Raw genomic sequence first — 26,595 nt, 5'->3', positions numbered from 1 at the left:
AAAGCTTTACAAAAAAAGGCAGTGGGCCATTTGGTCCATGGGCTCTAATAGTGTGCTGACCCCTGCTGCAGGAGAAAGGAATACATGAAACCTTTCTAAGCAAGAGAAATGAAAAGGCTGAAATAGTGTTTTAAGGAGGTAACTGTGATGACAATGTAATGAGATGAAGAAGTGCTAGGAGTTTCAATATTGGAATCAGAAATTATGCCCCCCCAACATTTTATCTCTCTATAATCATTCCAGAACAGGGCTGTCCAACAGAGATACAATGAAGCCACCTATGTAATCTTTAACTTTTTAGAAGCCACATTTAAAAAATTAAAACGGATAAATTAATTTTAATATTTAACCCTATATATCCAAAATATTGCCTATATATGCAAAATGCAAAATACATGTTAAGATAATGATTTATAAATTCCATCAATATAAAAATGGAAACATTTTACATACCTTTTTTCTCATAGTAAGTTTTCAAAGTCCAACGTGCATTTTACTCATGCCACATCGGTTCCGATTAGCTCCATTTCAAATGTCCAATAAACATAGTGGCTCCCATATTGGGCAGCACAAAAGAATAACCAACTAGTCTACAAATCTCCATTTACAGCTGCTGGTTTTGGTACCATCTCCTCCCTGGCTTGCCAATTGATTCTGGACCTAATTCTGAACTACATACTAATTTCACATCACTGGCAGCTCAACAAATCAATGTCTTCATTTCTTTTAATGTCACATTTCCACACCACTTAGTTTTCACATATATTTTCACACCTGATCCTCATTAACAACCAACCATGTAGGTAGCCATGTTTTATCAGCTTTACTAATGAGGAAAATCAAGGTTCAGAGAGGAGCCAGCTGACACTGAGTGGTGCACTTGAGACAAAATTGAAATCTCCTGCCAAATCTCCCTACTTCGGCCTCAACAGCACCACCTCTTTAACCAAAGTTGTAACTTTTACATTTATCTGTGATACTGGCCTTTATTTCCACCCTCACCAGACTGTAAACTCCACCAACACAAGAACTCTCCTGATCACTGTATCCCCGGTGCCCAGGAAGAGTGTTCAACGTTTGTTGAATGACTAAATGAATATATGGTTTTCAACAATTGTTTTTCAATTTATTACACGTAATTTATTTTTAGTAACTATGACGAAAGAGAGGCAATACACCACAAATTTGTAGAGTTTTTTTTTTTTTTTTAAGTCTAACCTTGCATTTACTTCCAGTAGCGTTCAAAGGAGAGAGGGGGGAAAAAGGGCCGTGAGCCAAAGCCTGAATTCTAGTGCCCGCCCGCCGTGAACTCGTGAGCTCTCACGCAAATTACTTAATTTCTCTGAGCCAGACTTCTTATCCGTCAAAAAGAGAAATGGGCTATCATCTCCATGACAACATCCAGAGATAAGACTTAAAAAAAAACACACACAAAAACTGATGCGGGTCGGCGACCCATTCCTCACTCTTCCCTCCCCAGCAACGGCAGACTTTGAAACGACCACGAGGTCCCAGCCAGCTCTGTCTCCGCGGCCCGGGGAGATGGGCCGCACACCCAGCGCAGGCCGGGGCCCACCGGCCGGAGCCGCCATCTTTCCCCCTTGGCCCGACCCCTAACCGCCACCCGCGGGCACAGAGTAACGCGGCCCTCACCTCTCCTCGCAGTCTTTACATTTCACCTGCAACGGGACGAGTTGCTGGAACAGAATCTGGCTCATGCTGAACCCCTGCCCCGGCCGGTGTGCGGAAAAACCCAAACGGGCCGGCGGGTCAGCGGTACTAGCCTGAAAGGCCTCCGGGGCCTGTTTAAGTTTGGCGCTCGGCTTCCGCGGAAGAGGCGGGGAAAGTGAAGCAGAGACGATACGGAGGAGGTTTGGGCCTCGCCGGCCACCATCAGCTTCTTCCGGTTTTGTGACGGCTGGGCGGTCGTTCCGGGTACCCTCCTGCGTGGCGGGATCCGAGGCCGCCATATTTGTTAAGGGAAGGGAACCCGAGAGGCGCTAACAACTTTTCCTCTCTTCGCCGGATCGATGCTTGCTACCTGAAGTAAGCCCTGAATTATGGCGGCTTCTGCGCCGACACCGCATGGAACTGACTCTCCAGCAGAGGGGCGATGCGGTTACTATGTGGAAAAGAAGAAGCGGTTCTGCAGGATGGTGGTGGCAGCGGGGAAAAGGTTCTGTGGTGAACACGCTGGAGCGGCGGAGGTCTGGTATCGCCTTACCCTCTCGAGGGTCGGAAATAAGTTTCCTGGTCCGGCACTTTCCCTCTCTGACAGATTTCTGCTTCTGTCCCCTGGAGTTTCCAGCTTTTCCCGTGATAAACGCAGTCCTGGCCTCCCTAGGGAGCGATGATGAGCCGTAGTGAAGTGCAGTGTTGTCTTGTACTAAGTAAAGCGCCAGCAGTGACCCGTTTATCTTGATACCAACTCGTGGTAACGCTAGATTGTAGTTTTACCGCAGACTACCGCTTCTTGCGCTCCGCTCACTCTCCGCCTTCCTGATGGGAAGTGGTGGTTTAGAAAGAAGACAGATCCCAAGGTTTCACTCATTGTGTTTTCATTGTTTTGTGAACGATAATCACTTCTTGTGAATTATTGTGAGTCACTTCTTGTGAATTAGATGTACAGTCTTTTGAAAGCAACTAATAACTACTTTGCTGCAAAGGGGAAGGAAAGATTTAAAAACATGTAAGAATTGACTCAACACTGAGAACAGAAACTGTATGATTTTGTTCCATTAAACGTATGATTGTGATGTCGAACTATATATCTTTATGTATGTGTTTTTCTTTAGGAGATATATGATAGAAAATTTTAAAAACAGCAAGAGCAGAATGCTTATAGAAAGAGCATGTTTGATAGCTTTTAGAACAATTAAACCAAATAGACAAGCATCTGATTTCATGTCTTCTGAATGTCCGGTGTTATTTACATTTCTTTTCTTTGTGAGTCCGATGGTTTCTCCTGCTAGGCAATGTCTAATACAGATGCGCGTGCGCGCGCGCACACACACCCCCTCCAGCCCTGCCATCTGCTACTGTCCCTCATAGCCAAAGCTGTACTTCATGTGTTGATTTGACTGACATTTGCGTAGAGTGAAGTGTACTAAAACAAGCAGATTCTTGTTTTGGAATGTAAGTGACTTGTGACTTACAAGGACTCTTTGAAGTACACTCACTGTTGCCTTGGCTGGTTTTGAGGGGACCAGCAAACATCCCCTGATCGAAAAATGAGCTTTATGATTGGAGGAGGCCTTTGTCCTCACTCTAAGACCTTACACTTCACCGTGACCAGACGTCCAGAAGGTGACTGCAGATGCTGAGAGTAGTAGAATAGAAATAGGTCCTTACAGAGTGATTTGTATTCCTAGAAAGGAATAACATCATGTTATTAATCCCTTAAAGAAAGGTTGCAAAATACCAAGTGGAGACACGTTCCATGATTATGATTTGGTTTTCAATTTGGGGCATCCTACTGAATCTGTAATTTATTATGTAACTGAGTGGTATGTTTCCATCTTTTTTTCTTAAGTGTCATCTATAGCTGAGACCACTTGTACTCATTTCACCCAGTGGTTCTTAAATGGTGGTGGTTTAGTCCCCCCAGGAGACACTTGGCAATGTTTGAAGACATTTCGGTTGCCACAGCTGAAGAGTGTTTCTTGCGTCTAGTGGATAGAGGCTGGAGAAGCTAACTTAACATCCTACAATGGGTAGGAAGGCCCCCACAAGAAAGAACCATCCAGCCCAGAATATCAGTAATGCCAAGACTGAGAAACTTTCTGTTTCTAAACCCAAATAATAAAATTTAGAAGTGCTTTTTTCCTCCTACTCTATCATTAGGCTTTCGAAGGTTAGCATAGTCTTCTTCTTCAAGGAGATTAGACTTTAAAAGTTAGCAAATAAGCAATAGTGTTGGAAGTTTCCTCATGGATCAGTGGGTTAAGGATCTGACATTGTCACTGCTGTGTCTTGGGTCACTGCTGTGGCGCAGGTTCGATCCCTGACCTGAGAACTTCCACGTGCCATGGGCACAACAACAACAAAGAACAATGTACTGTATTTTCAAAAAGATACTGAAAATTCTCTCTTGTTCATGAAAATTGATGTACATAGTTTCATGGATATTCTGGGAGGCAGATCAGAACTGAAATAAACTGAAGAAGAAATTGTTAATACTGATAGTGAACACTTAGCATTTACTGTATGAATAGCACTGTGCTTAGCTCTTTTTTTTTAATAATAGCTCACTTAATTTTTACAAACCTTAGGAGGTATGATATATTCTCATCTTTCAGATGAAGCAGTAAGACTACCTTAGATCATAGAGTTAGGACTGATAGAATTGAGAATCATACCTAGACAGTATGGCTGACCTTTGGTTTTAACTGTTACACTATCCTGTTATATAAAGATTCATATCAATGATGGGTAGAATTGCCAACATTATTAATTCCTTTATTTTTTTCCCAAGTGTGTATAGTTAAATTCATGTAACTTAGAAAGGAACAGGATGTAACTCTTCTATACTAAAAGATTGAGGAGTTCCCGTCATGGTGCAGTGGAAATGAATCAGACTGGGAACAATGAGGTTGCAGGTTCTATCCCTGGCCTTGCTCAGTGGGCTAAGGATCTTGCGTTGCCATGAGCTGTGGTATAGGTCTCAGACGCAGCTCGGATCTGGCGTTGCTTTGGCTGTGGCATAAGCCAGCAGCTATAGCTCCAGTTCAACCCCTAGCCTGGGAACCTCCATGTGCCGTGGGTGCGGCCCTAAAAAGTAAAAAAATAACGTTGAAAACCTGGTAGAGTATGGCAGCCTCACCAGATCCTTTAACCCATTGTGCTGGGCTAGGGATTCAGCCCATAACTCAGCAGCAAGCTGAGCCACTGCAGTTGGATTCTTAATCCATTGCACCTCAGCAGGAGCTTCTGTAGTTCATTTTATACGTAATAGTTTGTACCTTTTAATCCTCTACCCCTACATTGTCCTCCCCACCCCCACTGGTAACCACTAATATGTTCTCTTTATCTGTGAATCTGTTTGTTTTTTGTTATATTCACTAGCTGTATTTTTTAGATTCCACATGTAAGTGATATCAGAAAGTATTTGTCTTTCTCTGACTTATTTCACTTCACATAATGCTTTTCAATCCATCCATGTTGCTGCAAATGGCAAGATTTTGTTATTTGTTATTTTTTATGGCTGAGCAGCATTCCATTGTCTATCCACATCTTCTTTGATTCATTCATTTGTTGATGGATACTTACTTTGCGTCCGTGTTGGCAGTTGTAAACAATGCTGCTGTGAACACTGGGATGCACATATCTTTTCAAATTAGCGTTTTTGTTTATTTTGGGAACATGGAATTACTGGGTTATATGATAGTTATACTTTTAGTTTTTTGAGAAATCTCCATACCATTTTCCACAGTGGCTGCACCTATTTATATTCCCACCAACAAGGTAGGAGGGTTCTCTTTTCTCCATATCATCATCCGCATTTGTTGTTTGTGTCTTTTTTTTTTTTTTTGGCCGTGCCAGTGGCATATGGAAGTTCCCAGGCCAGGGATCAAACCCTAGCCACAGCTGCAGCCTGAGCCACTGCAGTGACAACACCAGATCCGAAAACTGCTGCAACACAAGGGTGTTCCCTGTTTTTGTTCTTTTTGATGATAGGCATTCTGATAGGTTAAGGCACTATCTCATTGCACTGCTGTTAAACTCTGTGACTTGATTTTGCCAATGTTTTATTAATGTACTTTTAAGGTTTTCTTACCTTGTTTGGGGATGGCATAAGCTTATGATTACATTGAAGTTGTATCTAGTATCTGTAACCAATGAACTTGATACTTTATTCAAATAAATATATCATGTTTTTGTTTCTTTTTTTTTTTTTTAATTAGGAAGAAAATGCTCGGAAAAGAATCCTGTGTCCTTTAGATCCAAAACAGTAAGTATGGGTCAGAGAAGGGTTTTTCTATGCTAGAAACAGTGATTATCACCGTCTTATTTTAAATAATTTTCTCTTTAAATTTAGCACAGTATATGAAGATCAACTAGCAAAGCATTTGAAAAAATGTAACTCAAGAGAGAAGCCAAAACCTGTAAGTGTTTGATCAGTAAAATTGAATGGTAAAATATGCGGTATACTTAGTAGATTACCAACGTGAATTTTTAACAAGGCTCTTGCTTCAGGAGGCTTAAATATGGCAAATGCATTTGAGTGTATATAGGACATCAGACTGTAAATCCACTTGTAGTCCTTATTCAGATAATAAAATTTTATGCAACAAGAGTGATATTCAGAGAATAAGAGCACAATTTAGCTATTCAAAAATATTAACGTAGTGCCTACTAAATTTATTTCAATAAATATTAACCCAGCCTTCCAGGAACATATTTGAGACTGATAAGTACTTGTATATAAGGGATATTATTTAATAAGTTCAATGAAAGAAGTACACATGTAATAAGAACACATACTTGCATTAGAATTAAATCCAGGGGGTTCAAGAAGGGCTTCCCAGAGAGAATAACACTTGAACTAATTCTTGATTTGGCAAAGAAAAGGAAGAAGGGTCTTTCTAGGTGAAAAGAACTGTATGTGCAAATGCAGAAATTGAGAAACCACTTGAGGATTTTAAGGAACTTGGAGTTGTTTTTTTGTGTTTTTTTTTTTTTTTTCTTATTAAAGAACCACAGGTGCAGCATGTGGAAGTTCCCAGGCTAGGGGTCATATTGGAACTGCAGCTGCCAGCCTACACCACAGCCATAGCGATGCTGGATCCAAGCTATGTGTGCAATCTACGCCATAACTCTTGTCAATGCCAGATACTTAACCCACCGAGCGAGGCCTGGAATCGAACCCACAGCCTCATGGATACTTAACCTACTGAGCCACAATGGGAAGTTTAGGGACTTGGACTTTATCCTGGAAGATGTGGGGAACCACCGAAAGACTGCAAGTGAGGGAATGGTGTGGTCATATTTACCTCTTGGAAAACTTTCTCTTAGAGCAGTGTGGGAGGATGGCTTGCAGTCAGAAGGACTAATTAGGAGACCATTGCTGCAGTCCAGGTAGGACATGACAAAAGACTGAATTAAAGAGGATGGAATAAGTATAGATAAATACAAGAATTATTTAGGTGGTAGAATCAATATTATTTGGTGACTGGAAATTCAGAGTTGGCTATATGAGTTTGAAAATCAGTGGAGAGGTTGGACAAGAAATCAAGATTTAGAAGTCAAATACGTACAGACTGTAGGTGAAGGTTTGGGTTTTTAAGTTGCCCAGGGTGAGAGATTCGAGTGGGGGTGCCAGGGGTCAGAGGTCAGGGAAGAACTTACTTATTCAATAGGTATGAATTGAGTACTTATGCCAGACATTGTACCAAGCACCCTGCCTAGAAGAACATGTCACTCTAGAGGAAGGAACGGAAAAATGCACTATTATATATGTAAAAATAGGGAGGTGAGAGAGATGGAGAAGGAGTCAGAGAAGTGTCTCTGAAGAGATGTCGGAAGATGAGCCCTAAACGTGAAAGGAGAGTTAGCCAGACAAGGAAGAAAACATGAGTAAGGGCCCAGAAGTAAGCGAATAGGCAGCTTTATCTGGGACTGGGCTTTTCACATGGCAAGTGTAAGAGACGAGGGGAGAGCTGAATAGAAGATGACAGGTGGGCAGGAATTAGAGCATGAGACCGAGGCAGAGCTCTAGGTGTAACTGACATAAAGGTGAGCTGCTAGTAGGAGCCACAGAAAAATATTGAGAAGGGATGGCTGGAGAAGTAGGAAAGAGAAAAAACAGCTAGGGGAGGGAAACTATCAAAAACAAGTGACTAACTGTCTGTCATCACAGAGAAATCAGGTAGCCACAGAGAAGAATCCATTGGGTTGGCAATATGGCACTTGTTAAAGAGCAACGAGTTTGGCAAAATGCATATCAAATACAGTGGCATGGGCGGCAATCAGACTGCAATGATACATGAGTAAGTAGAAGATAAAGCAGTAGAAATCACAAGCATAGACTGGTCTTTCAAGGAGCTGGTCTATGAACAGAACTTGAGAGTTAGAATGGCAGTCAGAGAAGAAGGTAGGACAGAAGGACTGTGTTTTAAAATGGAAGAAAACTTAGTTTTACTTATATGCTTAGAGTAAGGAGCCAATAGAGAAGAAATTAGAAATAGAAGGGGGCATCATGGATTCAGTGGGCACCCCCAGGAATCAGGCAGAAATAGGGTCTAAAATAGAGGTGGAAGGGGACAATAGGAGACGAATAGCTCTTCCACCAAGATAGACGGGAAGTAGTAAAAGACAGATATCAGTTCAGGCAAATTAAGAAAGAGATAAGGTGATTGAGGGAGTGACAGTATAGTTGAAGATTTGAGGAGAGAGGTAAAAGTTTAGAATTAGAGTTACGAAGAATAATTTCTGGGCATCATTGCCAGTCAGACTGAGATGGAGATACTGAATTCAAACTGGCACCAGCCCAAATGACGGAGTATTTTTGCTTCTGCAGTGTTCAGCAGCCCAGGTGTTGGGAGTTTAAAAAGAGTCATGTCAGTGCAGGCATTAGGTTTTATAAGGGTGGGTGTGACAGAAGGACCAAGTTGTGAAAGATAAGGACAGCAGTGGTACTGAGTATCCAGACGGGACGGCAAGAAAGGGAAGCCAGAAGTTAGCTGAGAAAAAGTAAAGGTCTTTAAAGGTGAAAATATGATCAGGAGGAAGAGAATCGCTACACTTTGTACTAACAAGTTCAAAGTCATGGTCTGAGAATGAGCTGCTGGAGTTTCCGATTTCAGAGGTTCAATGGGTGACAGTAATGCCAGAGTCCAGAGGGCCCATAAACGTAGTTTGCCAAGGTGGAGCACGGGTCATAAGAATTAAGAAGGTCAAGCAGAGCTCTTTCATGGATAGCTTGAAAACATGGTCTGGTCGGCTGAACTTAGTGAACAGCTTGGTGTCACAATTTCTAATGGGTATTGGATAATGGCCAACAGATTGATAGGTGACAACTGCTGGGAGTTTTAGAAGATAATTTAACAGCCTAGTATTTCTCCGTGGGGGCTTTTGGCATTTTGAGTGGGACAGTCCTATCCTGTGCACCTCAGAGCATTCCTCTGGCATTCCTGGCTTCCGAGTGGCAGATGGCAAAGGCCTTGTCCAAAGTGTGAAGGATCTGGGAGTTCCTGTCGTGGCACAGCAGAAACGAATCCGACCAGGAACCATGAGGTTGCAGGTTCGATCCCTGGCCTCGCTCAGTGGGTTAAGGATTCGGCATTGCTGTGGCTGTGGCGTAGGCCAGCAGCAGCAGCTCCAGTTGGATCCCTAGCCTGGGAACCTCTATATCCAGTGCATGCAGCCTTAAAAGGTATGAAGGATCTGAAATTTAATCTTATTTTCAAACTAAGTTAGCCTGCCTCAGGTTTGTGGGTGCTGGCAGAAGACACGAGACTCCTGGGTCCGAGACAAAGGGCTTTATTAGATGTTGCTGCATAGCCAGCCACGGGGGCTACTTGTCTGCATCAGTTCCTCTTGTTCCCTAAATTCCCTCAAGGTGAAGGGGTTTTGGTGGATGCTGTGCAAGTTTGTGCAGAGCTTCTGTCATAGCTGAAGAAGCCGGAGCTTGGGAAATACATGTCTTTTCACATGGGCAGTAAGGAAACCTGCCAGAACTTTGTTCCTTAAGTAGACATTTCTGCTATCTGCTCTAGAAGGAGACACCATTTCTGTCTTCCAAGGTTGCTGTGTTTACAGATGTCCTTGAAAAGTTTGTCTAAAATAAAGGGAATCAGTGCCTTTGCTTGTCAGACTTGCAGAAAATTGAGAGACCTGGGGATAATTGTCTTCCAGTAGCACCTGTTAATCATTTTGACAACAGAATATCCCCATACGTTTTCAGGTGCCTCCCAGTTGAGAACCAGTAGGCCAGATGGCATAAGTTTAAAAAGAAAATATTTTTACATTAAGATGTGTAGAAGAAGGAGTTCCTGTCATGGCTCAGTGGTTAACGAATTTGATTAGGAACCATGAGAATATAGGTTCAATCCCTGGCCTCCCTCAGTGGGTTAAGGATCCGGCGTTACCGTGAACTGTGGTGAAGGCCCTAGACGCGGCTTGGATCTGGCATTGTTATGGCTATGGTGTAGGCCAGCGGCTACATCTCCAGTTAGACCCCTAACCTAGGAACCTCCATATGCTGCAGGTTCGGCCCTAAAAAGACCAAAAAAAAAAAAAAAAAAATGTGTAGAAGAAAAGATGATGACTACCCAAGTTACCTCTTGGTAAAAAGAAAGCATGTTGCCTTTACTTTCGAGTTGCATGGAGGTTATCTTCCCTACCTAAGTGTCCAGCTTTGTTAAAGCAAGCAGATTGACTCTGTGTTCTGTGAAAAGTTTGAGAGAAGAAGTGAATGTATTAAAAAAGGGGTACGATGGCATAGATTCCATTGTTTATTTTGTACACTACATAAAACATGAAACTTGAAACCCAAGTAAAGTCTTAGCAGTCTTTCACTATATACTAACCGCCTAGCTAATTTTCTATTATAGTTTCTATTATATGTTGTTTCATCCAACAACATATTCTGATATCTGCTGTCTTCACCTTTTTCTAAATCACTGGTTTCCATTATTACCCATATAGATAAAGGTAGCAACACACAATCCACATGTGATCTTTCTGCCATCTGTGTAATAAATGTCCATTACTATGTATAATATCTCAAAAGTTATTTTTACTTTCAAAACAGAATTTGTTAAAACAGTGCTGTTTTCTTCATCCCGGTCTACGTGGTCTAATATGGTAGCCACTAGCCATGTGTAACTGTTTTAAGTTTGAGTTGATTAAAATTAAACAAAATTGAGAATCTCGTTCCTCGGTCACACTCGCCATATTTCAAGGCCAGTAGCTGCCATGTTGGCAGGGCAGATAGAGAACATTTCCTTCTCACAGGAAGTGCTACTGGACGGTGCTCATCTAGATCCTTACCTAGAGCCTCTCTGAAAATGGACTGGAAATGTCTCTCTGTTAATTTAAGCAACATAGTGTCACAGGAAGTTTCTGTTTCCTATGGTAATTAATATTTTGAAATAGAAGAAATCAAACCTAAACCATTGTAATATCTTTTTCTTACCTGTTTTTGGTCATGCCTACCTATCTGATAACTGCCATTTGCAGTTGCTTCTTTGTAGTTTTTGCTTTAACCATAAGCAAGATTGACATAGTCTTCAGTCTCTGCTGAAGACAGGTAAAAGCTTTAATAAAAATTACTGAGGAATTTCTTTAGACTGCAAATGTTTATTCGGATAACCACCTCACTGGAATGTCAGATCCCTGAGCACAGAGATTTTTGTCTGCTCTGTTCTCTGCTGTGGTGAATCCTCAACATCTAAAGCACATAAAGGACCACAGTAATCACCCCGTAGTTACTTATGGGTTAAATGAGAGGGAGGGAGGGAGGAGGGCAGGTACAGAGTATTGAAAGAAGGGACGACTCAGTTTCTCAACTTAATTTTTGTCAACACTTCACATGAATAACAGTATTGTTATGGTCTTGTTTTGTTTTTGTTAAGGACTTCTTTATTCAAGATATTAATGCAGGCTTAAAAGATGAAACCGAAATACCTGAACAATTAGTAAGTACTTGACCTTAATTTTAAAGAGTATTTATGAGCATCTCCACACTGTGAATAATTTTTGGAATAAATTAATAGTTTGATTTAGAATGTATTTTCTTATAGAATCAATATCATCACTGATGGTTATTGTCCAGACCAGCTCATGTCCCGTTTTTGTGTGTAGGTTCCAATTTCTTCTCTTTCTGAAGACCAGTTGGAAAACTTAATTAAGAAATTGAGAAAAGCAAGTGAAGGTAAGTCTGCCTAAAGTTGCAAGTTCAATGTTTTTAGAAGAGTCAGGTAGTATACGAGTTAATTCCACTGTAGTTTTAGGAGATGTTATTACAGTTGTTCAGAGCCCCACAGTTTTGTGTTTAGTTGCTTAAGTTTCTGTGCTTTTATTTGGCACAGGTTTGAACTTTACACTTGAAGATCAAATTATGTCCCATCCAGCATTGCATGATGCCCTTAATGACCCTAAAAATGGTGATTCTGCAACCAAACATCTGAAACAGCAGGTATGTTTAAGCTATAGTAACTCTGCTAAAAATGCCTTTTTGTCCATTTGTCAAAGCTAACATTTTATTGTTTCTTAATTTAGTTACTAATAAGATTTTGTTTAGATTAACTTTCAGGTTTCAGAATCTTTCCATTTCAAAAAAAAATGTATATAAACATATATAAAATTCTTTGGCATGGATATGGTTTTAAGTACTACGTGTTAAGTATTTAAAAGCTAGAGAAAAACTTTAAAGTCAAACAAAAATCATCAGTGTGAGCACACTGCCTTATGTAGAAATTACCTTATTATTTTCCCATTTGAACCAAATGTGTTTGCTGTGGTTTATAAAATAATCTTGTGAAGTTTGCAGGCTTCTATTTTAGGTAACATTGAAAAATTAAAGTTACTTGGTCCAAGAAGATGCTTTGTTGAGTTTGGAGCAGGAAAGGGAAAATTATCTCATTGGGTTGATATTGCCTTAAATGATGCTGAAAAAGTTCACTTCATCCTAGTAGAAAAGGTGACCACAAGATTCAAGGTAAGTGAAACCATTGCAATATGTTGATAACCAAACTTTGTACTTTGCTTGTTTGAAAAATTGATACTCAGAAACATGCCTCTTAAAGAAAATGTATTGTGTATTTATTTGATTAGAGCTTTTTATACTAATTATATTGATGACGTGAACTGAAGGTAAATTTTTTCATCTGAATTCTGATAGTTCACTGATCTGAGTTCTTAAAGTATTTACAAAGACAGGAAAATATATGGAAAGAGCCAAGCTCAAGCTAGGAGTTACAAGTCTTGAGCCCTAACCTGTTCCTGCCACTTACTGTTCATTCAGTAAACGTTAATTGAGCATAGCACCAGCACCATGATAGATGTTGGATAGATAAAGTCAAATGAGACAAAGTTGGGAGTTCCCTTTGTGGCGCAGTAGAAATAAATCTGATTAGTATCCCTAAGGATGCGGGTTCGATCTCTGGCCTCACTCAGTGGGTTAAGGATGAGCTGTGGTGTATGTCGCAGAGGCAGCTCAGATCCCGAGTTACTGTGGCTGTGGTGTAGGCCAGCTGCTGTAGCTCTGCTTTGACCCCTAGCCTGGGAACCTCCACATGCTGTTGGTGCGGCCCTAAAAAAAAAAAAAAAAAAAAAAAGCAGAAACAGGAGTTCCCACTGTGGTGCAGTGGGTTAAGAATCTGACTGCAGCAGCCTGGTTCGCTGCGGAGGCACAGGTTAAATGGCAGGGAAATGTGGAAACATTTCTATGTGCTGGGAGTACATGGTATGAAGTAGAGTCGAGCGATGATGAGATGGGAGAGGGGGCTGAACTATGGTAGGGGTCATATTTCATGCTAAGAAAGGAGTTCGACAGCATCCTGCTACCTGCTGGGGATATGGTAGAAGCAAGATTTAGTTCTCATCTTCAAGAAGTTTACATCTAATGGGATAGCCGTGTATTTTGGTTCAGTATACTGAGTGTCTTAGGGTAATGAAAAGTACCAGATGCTATAGGGGTATGACAGTAGAACACCAGCCTCTGTCTAGTGTGGGTCCCTGAAGTCTTCCTGGAGGAAGTGGCAGGTAAGAGGAGATTGAAAGAATATATAAATATTGGTGGAGTAGGAGTTCCCTGGTGGCTGGCATTGTCACTGCTATGGATGGAGTCACTGCTATGGCGCAGGATTCGATCCCTGACCCGGGGCTTTTGCATGGCCAAGGGTGTGGCCAAAAAAAAGAAAGAATTAGTAAAAAGCAAAGAGTTTGGGGTGGTTTGTTTGTTTTTTAATGGCCACACCTGCAGCATATGGAAGTTCTTAGGCCAGGGGTCAGATCAGAGCTGCCGCTAAAGCCTACACCACAGCCACTGTAATGCCAGATCCAAGCCACATCTGCTTGAGGCAACACCGGATCCTCAACCCAGTGAGCAAGGCCAGGCATCAAACCCATATCCTCGGAGATAGTATCGAGTCCTTAACCCACTGATCCACAATGGGACTCCTAGAAAAGGGTTTTAAAAGTTCATCATCGCAGTACCATTAAAGCTGTATCAGAAAAGTCTGAAACTCGAAGTAGAGAGATTAATAATAAGACATTTATTATCCAGTAATCCAAGTAAAAAATGGGCTGGATGTTACAATGAGCTAGAGAGAAGGGAAAGAGCGTGAGAAATATTAGGCTGTTGGAAGCCATGAGACTTAGTGATTTATTCATTAAGTATGAGAGGAGTTACTTCTGGTGACCTTTTGTGGCTTAAGTAACTAGGTGATGTTCTTCCCCGATGTAGAGATTATAGAAGGAGGAAGAATAGTCTGGAAGGAGAAATAACGAATTCAGTTTTGAATGAGTTTGCTGTTGAAGTAGGACTTTCTAATAGGCAGTTGGGTTTGTGTCTGTGCTCATCAGAAAGGTCTGGGCCACAATATAGATTTATAAATCGTAAGCACATGAATATGGATTAGAATGGTTATGATCTTTCAGGGAGAGTAAGAAGGGAAGCAAGCCAAAAATAGTATAGTAGGGGCTGGAAGAGATAAAGGAACTGGCTGATACTCTCAGATAAGTCACGTAACATCTATGAACCTTAATTCCTTCATCAGCAAATTGGGAATTTTTAGAGTTAAAGGAAATAATGAGCACATGATAATTAATAAAATGCTCAAGACTTACAAAACTGTATGATATTGTTGGAGTTCCTTGTGGCACAGCAGGTTAAGAATCCAGGAGTTCCCGTCGTGGCGTGTGGTTAACGAATCCGACTAGGAACCATGAGGTTGCGGGTTCGGTCCCTGCCCTTGCTCAGTGGGTTAAGGATCCGGCGTTGCTGTGAGCTGTGGTGTAGGTTGCAGACGCGGCTTGGATCCCGTGTTGCTGTGGCTCTGGCGTAGGCCAGTGGCTACAGCTCCATTCGACCCCTAGCCTGGGAATCTCCATATGCCGCGGGAGCGGCCCAAAGAAATAGCAAAAAGACAAAAAAAAAAAAAAAAGAATCCAAAGTTGTCACTGCAGCAGCTCGGGTTCCATCCTTGGCCTGGGAACTCCCACATGCCATAGGCCTGAACAAAAAAAAATGTATGATGTTATTTTAGAGTTTTCATCATAGAATATTCCATCTTAAATTTTTAAATTACCAGTTTTACTTTTTAAATACTAAAAAATAAGATGGCGGAGTTCCCATTGTGGCACAATGAGATCAGTGACATCTCTGCAGCACAGGTTTGATCCCCAGCCTGGCACAGTGGGTTAAAGGATCCGGCCTTGCTGCAGCTGCTTTGTAGGTTGAAACTGTGGCTGAGATGTGATCCTTGGCCTGAGGACTCCGTATGCCATGAGGCAGCCAAGAAAATAACAAGATGGAAAATTATTTCAAAAATTTTGAAAACAAATAGACATCTTTTAATTTTTGTAGAACTTTTTTTTAAAACCTAAAAGCCATGGTTGTGATAATGTTCTGTTTGTACAGGTAGATGGCAAACACAGAAAGAAAAACTCAGTATTCGAGAGACTTCAAATTGATATTCAACACTTGTGTTTGAGTAAGTTGCATAACTTTCAGTTGCTCTTCCATACATCATAGAAGTTTCAACCTCTGACAGTTGCTTAGAAATCCAATCATGCAGAACAGTGCTTCGGGGAAAACAAATATTAATCCATTGTTAATATAGAGTGTCATATCTAACATTTAGATAAATATAAATGGAATTACTACTGAAACTTAAAAAGTTATTTTTCAGTTACAACTAGAAATGAAGTATCATACCAGGGAATAGTTTAAAAGTTTTGATAATGTGTCCTTATATTGCTTCTTTGTCCCATTTAAATTAGTTACTGAGTCTGTTTATACCTTACCCTAGCCTTCTGCCTGTAGTTAGCATGACTGCCTAAACTATTAAATGGGATGTATTCTGCCTAGCTAACATGTAAAAGATATTTCCTAGAATTTTAAATTTGTAGCCAAGAAAATAACCCATCTCTGTGAAACTCATATTTCATACACGCAACACCCCATCAATCATACTCTTTAGTGCCCTTTCTGTACCTCTTAATAGCTTTTCATATTATTTTAAATGAAAACAATACAAATATATGCAAGCAACCACTTCCACTAATTTTAATTCAGCCTCGTGACTCGACCCACAGCTGGCCCATGTAGTAAATGAAGTTCATTTATTGAATTAATAGTTAATTATAATTTTGTTTACTAGGTCTTTTAAAAGGTATTTCTTTTGAAGTTCCCGTTGTGCAGCAGAAACAAATCTGACCAGTATCCATGAGGCTACAGGTTTGATCCCTGGCCTCGCTCAGTGGGTAAAGGATCTGATGTTGCCACAAACTGTAGTGTAGGTCACAGACATGGCTCGGATCCAGCTTTGCTGTGGCTGTGGCGTAGGCTGGCAGTTGTAGCTCCGATTCCACAGCTAGCCTGGGAACTTCCATAGCCATGGGTGCGGCCCTAAAAAGAAAAATAATAATAACAAAATTAAATTAAAAGTATTTGTTTAAATATGTTCCTCAAGTATTTTATTAGTTTCCATCCTCCTGAAAAATTCTCTCTGGGATCCTTTGGACATGTTTTAATCCAGACTGGCTGCTGTCTGATCCTGAAGTACAGTCATCAGCTTCCTAAAACTCTCTTCATTCTTATCCTGGGAATTCCCTTCACTCTCCTTGGAATTTATTTTTGCACATCTTATCCCACATCTTCCTCTACTGATTTGCTCTCTGTGGGGAAAGCACCTCCTTGTATAGCTTCCTGAGTAACAGTTGGCATTAGAGATAAATTTGAGACTTCGTATTGTCTAAAAATATCTTTTACTTTACCCTTAAATTTGATTTAGCTGGGTATTTCTAAGTTGAAAATCATTTTCCTTTAAAAATTTGAAACCGTTACTTCACTAGTGTTGTTTATAAGTTCAGTGCCATTCTGAGTCCTGATCTCTTGTGTATCATCTGCCTTTTTCTTTCTAGAAATTTATTGGCTCTTTTCTTTGTCCTCAGTGTTCTAAATTCTCACAGTGATTGTCTTGATGTAGTTTTATTTTTATCTATTGTGCTGGCACTTAGTGGACTCTTGTTTATAGCAGTGGTTCTCAACTAAAGACAGTTTTGGCCCCCAGGGAATAAAGTCCTACTAAATATCCTATGAAGTACAGTACAGCTCCACACAACAGAGAATTATTGGGGCCAAAAGTTAATAGTGCCAAGGATGAGAGGTCCCTATTTAGAGATTCTGGTATTCTCAGCGTTCCGGAAATTTCCTTGCATTCGTTCATAATTTCCTCTGTTCCATTTTCTCTCTTCTCTTTTTTATGATTTAATTATTAGACCTCCAGGAATGGGTGTCTTCTTTTCTTGACTCTACTTCTCCATTCTGTATTTTTTGGTCTTTTTCCTATACTTTCTAAAATTGCTTCAGCTTAATTTCTTCTATCATAGTTTTAATTTCTAAGATAATTTTTGCTCTGAATTTATTATTGTAACTGTTCTTTTTTCATAATTCCATTATCCCTGTGAGGACATTAATGATCGTTTTGGGGGGAAGTATTCTCCCTCCATAGTCTGTTTTCACTGGGTTGCTCTTTTCCATGTTCCAGTCTCACTCTTTCAACTCAGAGGCTGTCCTCAAATATCTGTGCGTTTTGATAGTGGTTCATAGTTACGATTGAGGGGCCGAGAGCTCTGAGTCCTCAGGTAGAGCCGTTGTCTCTGAGCTCCACTTTGGGGTGATCTGAGATGAGATCATTCCCCTTGGGCCAGTCCAGTTCTCCAGAGAGACTCTTCTGATCACCTGCCTGGAAGGTAAAAGCCTGGTTACCAATATTTTGGCACCCAGTGGGGAATAAGAGCCTAATTCATACTCTTGTTATTTTATTATACTTCAACTTTCTTTTTTCTTTCTTTTTTTTTTTTTTCCTTTTTACAACTGTACCAGAGCATGTGGAGTTCCTGTGCCAGAGGTTAATCGGAGCTGCAGATGAGGCCTAGGCCACAGCAACACTGGACCCTTAACCCACTGAGCGAGGCCAGGGCTCAAACTTGAATCCTCACAAAGACAGCGTTGGGTCCTTAAGCCACTGAGCCACAAAGGGAACTCCTAACTTTTTCAATTTGTTATTTTCCATCAATCCAGTGACCTCCTGTTTTACTTGCTCCAGAGAATTAATGTACAGTTTTCCATCAAGTGGTAGAGTAACCAAGTGGCTCTGAGGTGAGGATCTGGCTACTGAAATTGACTTCCCAGTAGTACGCTCTGTTACAAGGAACTCCTCAGCTCTACCTCTGAGGTTCCTGAGACCCCCAGTTCCTGAACTTTCAGGAGGCTTGTGGATTAAATCATACTGATTCTCAGCCTTTCCCACTTTTGTCTCCTTTTCTCTTCTTCCTGATCTTGTGGGTTTATGCCTTTTTTAAAAATCCTTGGAGTTCCCGTCATGGCACAGTGGTTAGCGAATCCAACTAGGAACCATGAGGTTGTGGGTTTGATCCCTGGCCTTGCTCAGTGGGTTGACGATCCGGCGTTGCCATGAGCTGTGGTGTAGGTTGCAGACGCGGCTTGGATCCCGAGTTGCTGTGGCTCTGGCGTAGGCCTGCAGCTACAGCTCTGATTCGACCCCTAGCCTGGGAATCTCCATATGCCTCGGGAGCGGCCCTAGAAAAGACAAAAAAAAATAAAAAATAAAAATAAAAATTCTTGTATTTTCATTTTGATGGAATTTTAGGAGGGAGCAAACTAGAATCTTATACTCAATCTACCATCATTTCCCAGAAATTTTACACTCCTTTCTAAGCCCAAAGACTTGGGAGAGAGGTAATGAGGCAATTTTGGAGTATAAAGGCTTTCTTGGACACCCTTTCTCTTCACCCTGATTGATAAGTAGTTTACACCTCTGTGTTCCTTTACACACACAAACTATTCCGTTTGATTCCAGTTTCTCTTAGCATGTGATGCCATCTGGAAGCAAGCAACAGAAGATATTAAAAATTACTAAGGACCTCCATTGGGTAACTCGCTGGTGCTGAGTGCTATAGCTGGATTTGAAGGGGGAAGCATACTTTTCATTTCAGAATCTTAGAGAAAGGAAAATGATTTGAGGGGTGGATTGGGAGTCATAACTCTGATATACTACGTTTTACTGCATTACCTTGTAGACACTACTCTTAAGGTTATTTTCTGGGAGTTCCCATCTTGGTGCAGCAGAAACGAATCTGACTAGGAACCATGAAGTTGCAAGTTCAATCCCTGGCCCCACTCAGTGGGTTAAGGATCCGGCGTTGCTGTGAGCTGTGGTGTAGGTTGCAGATGCCACTCAGATCTGGCATTGCTGTGGCTGTGGTATAGGCCGGCAGCAACAGCTCCGATTAGACCTAGCCTGGGAACCTCCATATGCTGCGGGTGCGGCCCTAAAAAGACAAAAAACAAAAAACAAACAAAAAATATTTTCTTTTATTCAGAACGCTGTGAAGATATTTTATTCTTGATGATCAAAAATATTTATCATATATGTTATTTATGCAGAATAAAACTAGTAGAGAAAGCCGTGAGCTGTGGTGTAGGTCGCAGATGTGGCTCGGATCCCGCGTTGCTGTGGCTCTGGCGTAGGCCAGTGGCTACAGCTCTGATTAGACCCCTAGCCTGGGAACTACATATGCCGCGAGAGCGGCCCAATAAATGGCAAAAAGACAAAAAAACAAACAAAAAAAAACTAATAGAGAAAGTTTTGAGTCTTTTTATCAATGGGTTAATAATATTTAGCAAAATAAGGCTTCTACAGGGTAAAGTCCTGAGTCAACATAGAAGAAATAGCGTATACTTAACTCTTATTTTGTCTGTGTCAGTAGTCATCTGTGTTATTTATCAAGTCACTACAGCTTTGAGCCTCTTACTCTTAATCTAAAAAGAAAAAAATTTTTGTCTCTCTTTCAGCCCTAAAATTCAAAGATTCTAATTAGTTCTCTCTGTGGGAGGCCCCCTAATGCCTTATCATCTCACAAGAGAGCTAACTTCTCATTTCTTTTTATTTCAGGCAAGATCCCTTTGTTAAGCAAAGAAAAACTACCTGTGGTCGGAATTGGGAAGCATCTGTGCGGTGTGGCCACAGGTAGGTAAACACACTAATAACGTTGAAATGAGCACATTAAAATTTAGCTTAGCTTTCTTAACCTGGTGCCAAATAGCGAAAGAATCTCTTTTGAGCTTATAATAGAACTTTCCTATTTATCTGCTCTTTTGGGCCATTTTGCAGGATGAATTAAGAGTTTTATGTGTAAATACTGTGTCATATGGGACTTAAAATTCTTTGGGTTATATTTCAACCGAAAAAGGAAATGAATTGTTTATAGAAACTGTATGATTCTATCCCAGAAGCTACCACCTTTTTGGAGGAGTTGCTTAGGAAGAACTCTGAAACCTGTCCTCCCACTAGGAGATGATTCTGTGTCAGGATTCTAGTGCAACAAAAAAGGGAATGTTGAGATGTGTTGTCTTAGCGCTTGGATCCATCGGATGTAGCATTATAAAGTAGAAAGAGCACAGCTTTGAAATCAGAGTCTAGGGTTTAACTTTATTGTGTGACCTTGGCAGGTTACTTAACCTTTCTGAGCTCTGGTTAGCTCATCTGTAAAATTTGCCAGTTTGTCTGTAAAGAGTCTGGCGTACATCAGTGCTAAGTAAATGTTAACTATTGTTATATCTCCTGGCTCCTGCTCGTTTCCTGTCTACCAATATGGGGAACTTGAAGCCTCACTACGAGATGATTCGAGTTGCTGGAAATGGCTTTGAGCGATATATGTTTGTTTTTGTTTTTTTTGGTTTTTTTTTTTTTTGTCTTTTTGCTATTTTCTTTGGGCCGCTCCCACGGCATATGGAGGTTCCCAGGCTAGGGGTCGAATCGGAGCTGTAGCCACTGGCCTTCGCCAGAGCCACAGCAACGCAGGATCCGAGCCGCGTCTGCAACCTACACCACAGCTCACGGCAACGCCGGATTGTTAACCCACTGAGCAAGGGCAGGGACTGAACCCGCAACCTCATGGTTCCTAGTCGGATTCGTTAACCACTGCGCCACGACGGGAACTCCTGAGCGCTATATGTTTGTATTGTCCTTTATAGTTTAGATGATTTTAAACGTACCTTGTCTCATTTAACTTTAATAAAAGTCGTTAGAAGTAAGCCACTTCTATCCGGGGGAAGAAACAAAGAATGCTCCTTTACTCCTCTCCATCTGTATTTCTTAGAAATAAAATCTGTGCTGGTCATTTCTCATTCCTCTTGGGTCGCTGTCTGAATCCTCCCTTCATCACTCTATCAGTATCTTCCTGGAAAATCTCTGCTATTGTTGCTCACCCTTCTTGAAATTGTTTTCTTCTCTTTTGCGACCTTCTTTCCTGGTTCTTCCCTACACCTGTGCCACACTTTTTCTGTGTCTCATGGTGTCCTTCCACTACCTGGCCTTTAAATATTAACATTCAGTCCCATCTGCCACACACCTAATGTGTCTTTTCCTTCTTAAAGTTAAGAAGGAACTCCCAGTCACCTACACCTTAAAGTTTAAGCTCTTTGACATGACATTCTAGTCTCAGTCTGGCCTCTGCCTTCCTCTCTTGGCCACTTCCTGCCTCCATAGTTATTGGTCTGCAAATTCTAACCCTGTGTATGTTCCCATGTATGTTCCCGTGTTCCTTTCTAAACTGACTACTCCTTCAGCTCCGTTGTCACCACTGTCAGGGAGCCTCCCTAAATAAGATCCTCCTCCTTCTTGTTAATCATAGTTGCCTCTGCATAGCTTTACCTCATTGTATTTTAATTGCTTGTTTACAGACCTAATTCTCCCACCTTGTTCTGGCTTTTTTTTTTTTCTTTTTTGAGCATAGGGACTGTGCTAACATGATGCATGGTATATAACAGGAACTCAGTAAATCCTTGAATGAGTAAATAATCTTGACCACCGATTTGCTGTGTTTCCTTTGTTAGGTACCCTTTGTAGGCACGTGGCTTTGTCCCATAAGTTCTGTTTAAAGGAGGGGTTGAGATAGATCGTTAAAGCTCCTTCTGATTCTAAAATAACTTCATTCTTGCCACAGGTGTGACTATAAAAAGAAAAAAAATTAACTTCATTCTTTTAATAATTTTTCCTACTGTTCACATTTCTGAAATCATTTGAGTCCAATATAAGTAAAACAGTGACTGAATATGTTTTGCCAAAATAATGGTTTATAAAATAATAGATCAATTATCATCTTCTCCAAATAATAGATTCCCAGTAATGTTTGTTGACTTAAATTTGTATATCGAATTAAATTTACTAGTAAATATCAGGTCACTTACTAGTCACTTGTGACATCTTAGGGTGGTAAAGTTTAAAAATACCTATGTTCTGGAGTTCCCATTGTGGTGCAGCAGAAACGAATCTGACTAGGAACCATAAGGTTGTGGGTTCAATCCCTGCCCTCAATCAGTGGGTTATGGAGCCAGTGTTGCTGTGAGCTGTGGTATAGGTCACAGACGCTGCTCAGATCAGGCGTTGCTGCAGCTGTGGTGTAGGCCAGCAGCTACAGCTCTGATTAGACCCCTAGCCTGGGAACCTCCATGTGCCGTGGGTGCAGCCCTAAAAAAGACAAAAGACAAAAAATAAAAATACATGTTTTGATTGAACAAGCACTAATCACACAATTGTGACAGTCTAATCACACAGAAAGTGTGGATTTTACAGCCTATATCAGAACTTGCCAGTGTTGTCAACGATACAGCAGTCGTCACTGGGAAACTGTCATAGTCATCAAAAAGCCATTTGTTTAGCTTTTAAGTGGACTATAAGTTTTTCATTTTAACGTTCACATAGAGTACATTCACATCTAAGTTTTTGTTTATTAACGTTACAATCCACAAAGCCGTGCACATGAAAGACATCCAGTCACTATATGCTGAGTGAATACGTAATGGCAGTGAGGCTACTCCTGAGTGAGGCCGACTTTCCACAACCTGACCCCCTCTTCTTAACTCTTTACTCTTTGCTGTGAACCTCTTACGTCTCAAGACTGGCACCTAACATCCGCTCTGGCAGATTCTTAGCCAGAGCCTTCCCTCCTTTGAGTTCCTTAAGCTTGAAACATCCCTGGAAGGGAAATGTAGATACATCGGTTTTTTTCTATACAGGTCATTTCCTTAGAAAAGAGAGGAGAAGTGCGAGCCAATTTAACTAGTTTGACTAAAAGTTTTACAAAGTGTAGATCTTAAGCTTCAGTCAATTTTGGGGGGACTTTATGCAGAGTCAGTCATTAGAGAAAGTGATACAGTAATGAGAAAAGAGCAAGTAGAAGAAACTTGATAGTTCATAAAAGAATTAGTACAAGTACAAAGCTAAGTAGGTTTTTTGTTGTTGGGTTTTTAAAAACCATACTGCCTAATAAATGTAAAAAAGACTTATTTTTAAAGATGATGTGGTTTGGGGGGGCCACATAATTGTGTTTGCAGATCTTGCATTACGATGTTTGGTTGAAACCTATGCTGCCAGTTGTGAGGAAAGGAATGAAGAACCTTTAGCCAAACGCATAAAGAATGATAAAACAGAAAAAGAAATTAACACTTTGGCCAAGGAAGGAAATGAAAAAAATGTCCCAGAGAAGTGGACCCCTGTGGCTGGCATTGTTATTGCGCTCTGTTGTCACCACAGGTGTGATTGGAGACATTATGTGGGCAAAGAATATTTCAGGGCTCTAGGCCTTGGAGCAGTGGAATTCCACTATTTCCAGCGAATGAGTAGTTGGGCGACTTGTGGGATGCGAAAAACATCTTCAGAAGCTTCAAATATTTCCACAAAAAGAGAAGAGAAACAGAACAACGACAGCGAAGAGCATGAGGGTGGAGGATACAGAATCACAGACGACAACACCGAGAGTTTGCCTGGGTAAGTGACCACTTTGAAATGCATAGCACTAGAGCAGAGATCCTTTATTACTGCTCTAATTTCTTTTTAGATAAATAGTACCAAAAATTCATTTATGAAAATGTATTTTACTAATTTTAGAATAAATTAAGATACACTTTTATTGTGGCGTAAATAAAACATATCATGGAAGCATGGGACATAGCTCCTAGTATATTGTGGGTTACTTAGCAACTTATCAATACATAGAAGTGACCAAAATCATTTTTATAAGCTTTTTGCAGAATTTTAACAACATGCTGTATTTATTCAATTTAGGTTTCTTACAGTTGAAGAAAAGAAGAAAATAGGGCATCTTTGTAAGCTGCTGATTGACCAAGGCCGAATCAAGTATTTACAGCAGAAAGGATTCAGTCCTGCTTTACAGTATTATACAGACCCTCTGGTGTCTTTGGAAAATGTACTGTTAACTGCTTTACCAAATCATTCTTCGTCACCAGAAACAACCGCTTAATGGAAAAGAAATTTTGAACATCTGTCTTCCACCAAAAAACATTTTTTAATTATATTTTTATATTCATGAAAATATAAATAGCAGATCATATGAACTTTAAAAAATGTTGCAGCCTCATGGAACTTTGGTAATGGCTTTGTTTTTTACTTCAGAAGGTCCAAACATTAGAGAATTCACCAAATTCCCAAAGTAATCCTCTTCAACAGGGCATCACGGATTATATTATCCATCAGCATTTACAGAGGTTGGTAAAGTAGTCGAGCAGTTTACTTGGTTACCTGGAACACACATAACATGTCAGCATGTAACTAGGCATATTAACTTTCTATTTACATTAATTTTGGAAATTTATTTTCCTTTGGTTTTGTTTAATACTTTTTATTTTTCAAGTTCAAGATATAGTGGACAATTGTCAATTTACAGCAAGGACCAATATGAGAGTCTTGCTTAGATACAGATTTTTTTGTCCAGGCAGATCTGGAAAGAATAATTAATTTTCATTGTTTCTGATGCAAACAAATTCAGAAGATTCACAAACAGTTAAGGAATTTGCCTTCAGATTTCGAGAGCCATACCTGTATTTATACACTGTCAGAACTTGTTCATAACAAACACCAAAACTAAAGATGTTTTCAAGAACAAAAGCTATTTTACTTCACTTTTTTAATTGGATAATTATCTAGTTAGAACTTCCAAAAATAAACTTATAAGCCTAATTCACAAATTAAATTGACACTTGCAAATAACTTCTGGAGTTAATTAGGTATTATATTTTTTAACAGGCCATTTTTAAATGTACAGGAACAAATATAAATATATTTTATATTTCTACTTGGGAAAATAATTTGAAGTAAAATGGAAATTAGATAATGATACCAAAAACTTTCTCACTTTTTGGCCTCATTTAACTCACCATCTGTTTCTATGCATAAACAGACATTAAGCCAAACATATGGTAGGACTGTTAATCGTTTCCTCATCTTATCTTTGGTTTATTTCTGCCTTATTTGTAAAAATGGTCTTAATTGGCACATTTGCCAAGATAAAGATCCAGAATTACTGATTTTAGATATTATAATGATATTTTTCAGTAACTATATTTTTATTTGTAGGTCTGTGTTTACATTAATTGTAAATTAGAAGACTGGCTCATTTTTAATTTCTGACCTTTCTACCTTAATCTTAATGTCTAATGAGACTACCTAGTTTAAGTCCTAACCCTACTACTTGATCTCTTTGTGCCTCAATTCCCCTCTTAAAATGGGGGTGATACAGATAATAATACCTCACAAGGTGGTTGTGAGCATTAAGTGAGATAACACATTAAAATGCGTAACACTTCTGGAGTTCCTGTTGTGGTGCAGCGGAGATGAATCTGACTAGGAACCATGAGGTTGCAGGTTCAACCCCTGGCATCACTCAGTGGGTTAAGGATCAGGCGTTGCTGTGAGCTGTGGTGTAGGTCGCAGATGCAGCTCGGATCCTGCATTGCTGTGGCTCTGGCGTAGGCCGGTGGCTACAGCTCCGATTCAACCCCTAGCCTGGGAACCTCCATATGCCGCGGGTGCAGCCCTAAAAAGCAAAAAAAAAAAAAAAAAAATGCTTAACACTTCTAAGTACAGAGCAACTACACAATAAATATCAACTATTATTAATAGTACTAATTCATAAAAATATTTTTAATGACATAACAGGCAGGCTTGGTTTTATTATCTTAGTTTAAATTGTAACCTTTTTTATTTTGTTGTAAGTTCTGTACCAAATACTATTAAAATAAGGTGGCTTGATTATTTTTTAAATAAGCTGTTCATGCCTGCAAATCAAGAACATAAATGAAGATAATACATCATTCAATAATTAACCTGATTGTACTGAGTTAGGCAATGCTAATTTGTGTCAATCTGTTTCACTTCATTCAACGATTCATACCCAGAAATAAAAGATATTCTACAACAGGCATTATCTCTGTTATATTTCATAAAATATGCATACACACACAAGAGTTACTCTGATACAGTCCCTTGGCCCATTTAGGTTAATGAATGTTTCTGACAGATACCAAGTACTGTATGGGAAGGT

The 26,595-nt window shown here is 40.2% G+C and overlaps 3 protein-coding genes across 9 annotated transcripts in view; 1 reads left to right on the top strand and 2 right to left on the bottom strand.

The window, feature by feature from the left end:
- The window catches only part of SASS6 (SAS-6 centriolar assembly protein), a 63,531-nt gene extending 61,541 nt beyond the window's left edge, over positions 1–1,990 (bottom strand). For all 3 annotated transcript variants that reach the window (XM_021090148.1, XM_021090149.1, XM_021090150.1), the window contains exon 1: positions 1,654–1,990. In XM_021090148.1, the coding sequence (XP_020945807.1) occupies positions 1,654–1,970 (317 nt within the window). In that variant the 5' untranslated portion in view covers positions 1,971–1,990. The remainder of the gene's footprint in view (positions 1–1,653) is intronic.
- TRMT13 (tRNA methyltransferase 13 homolog) lies at positions 1,956–26,475 on the top strand. 4 transcript variants are annotated; one of them, XM_021090151.1, is made up of 11 exons: positions 1,956–2,207; positions 5,904–5,950; positions 6,038–6,104; positions 11,577–11,639; positions 11,806–11,875; positions 12,033–12,139; positions 12,494–12,661; positions 15,587–15,659; positions 20,148–20,222; positions 23,591–24,023; positions 24,321–26,475. In XM_021090151.1, exons 1-11 carry the CDS (start codon positions 2,061–2,063, stop codon positions 24,514–24,516), a joined length of 1,446 nt encoding a protein of 481 aa, XP_020945810.1. In that variant the 5' UTR covers positions 1,956–2,060; the 3' UTR covers positions 24,517–26,475. The 4 variants fall into 4 exon arrangements, 1 of the variants encoding a protein (XP_020945810.1); XR_002343576.1 differs by having other exon boundaries at positions 1,969–2,689; positions 23,790–24,023; XR_002343574.1 differs by having other exon boundaries at positions 12,033–12,661; positions 23,790–24,023.
- The window catches only part of LRRC39 (leucine rich repeat containing 39), a 23,848-nt gene continuing 21,390 nt past the window's right edge, over positions 24,138–26,595 (bottom strand). For both annotated transcript variants that reach the window (XM_021090152.1, XM_021090153.1), the window contains exon 9: positions 24,138–24,794. In XM_021090152.1, the coding sequence (XP_020945811.1) occupies positions 24,739–24,794 (56 nt within the window). In that variant the 3' untranslated portion in view covers positions 24,138–24,738. The remainder of the gene's footprint in view (positions 24,795–26,595) is intronic.

This window comes from Sus scrofa, chromosome 4, assembly GCF_000003025.6.
Source record: "Sus scrofa isolate TJ Tabasco breed Duroc chromosome 4, Sscrofa11.1, whole genome shotgun sequence".
NCBI lineage: Eukaryota > Metazoa > Chordata > Mammalia > Artiodactyla > Suidae > Sus > Sus scrofa.
Note: the sequence above shows the minus strand (reverse complement) of the source record. Positions and strands in the feature narration are given on the sequence as shown.

Bases quoted from the DNA above. Each gene is read 5' to 3' on its own strand.
- TRMT13 (XM_021090151.1), top strand. From the start codon at position 2,061: ATGGCGGCTTCTGCGCCGACACCGCATGGAACTGACTCTCCAGCAGAG. The intron at 2,208-5,903 runs GTCTGGTATCGC...TTTTTTAATTAG, and splicing joins AACACGCTGGAGCGGCGGAG to GAAGAAAATGCTCGGAAAAG. The intron at 20,223-23,590 runs GTAGGTAAACAC...TTGTGTTTGCAG, and splicing joins TCTGTGCGGTGTGGCCACAG to ATCTTGCATTACGATGTTTG.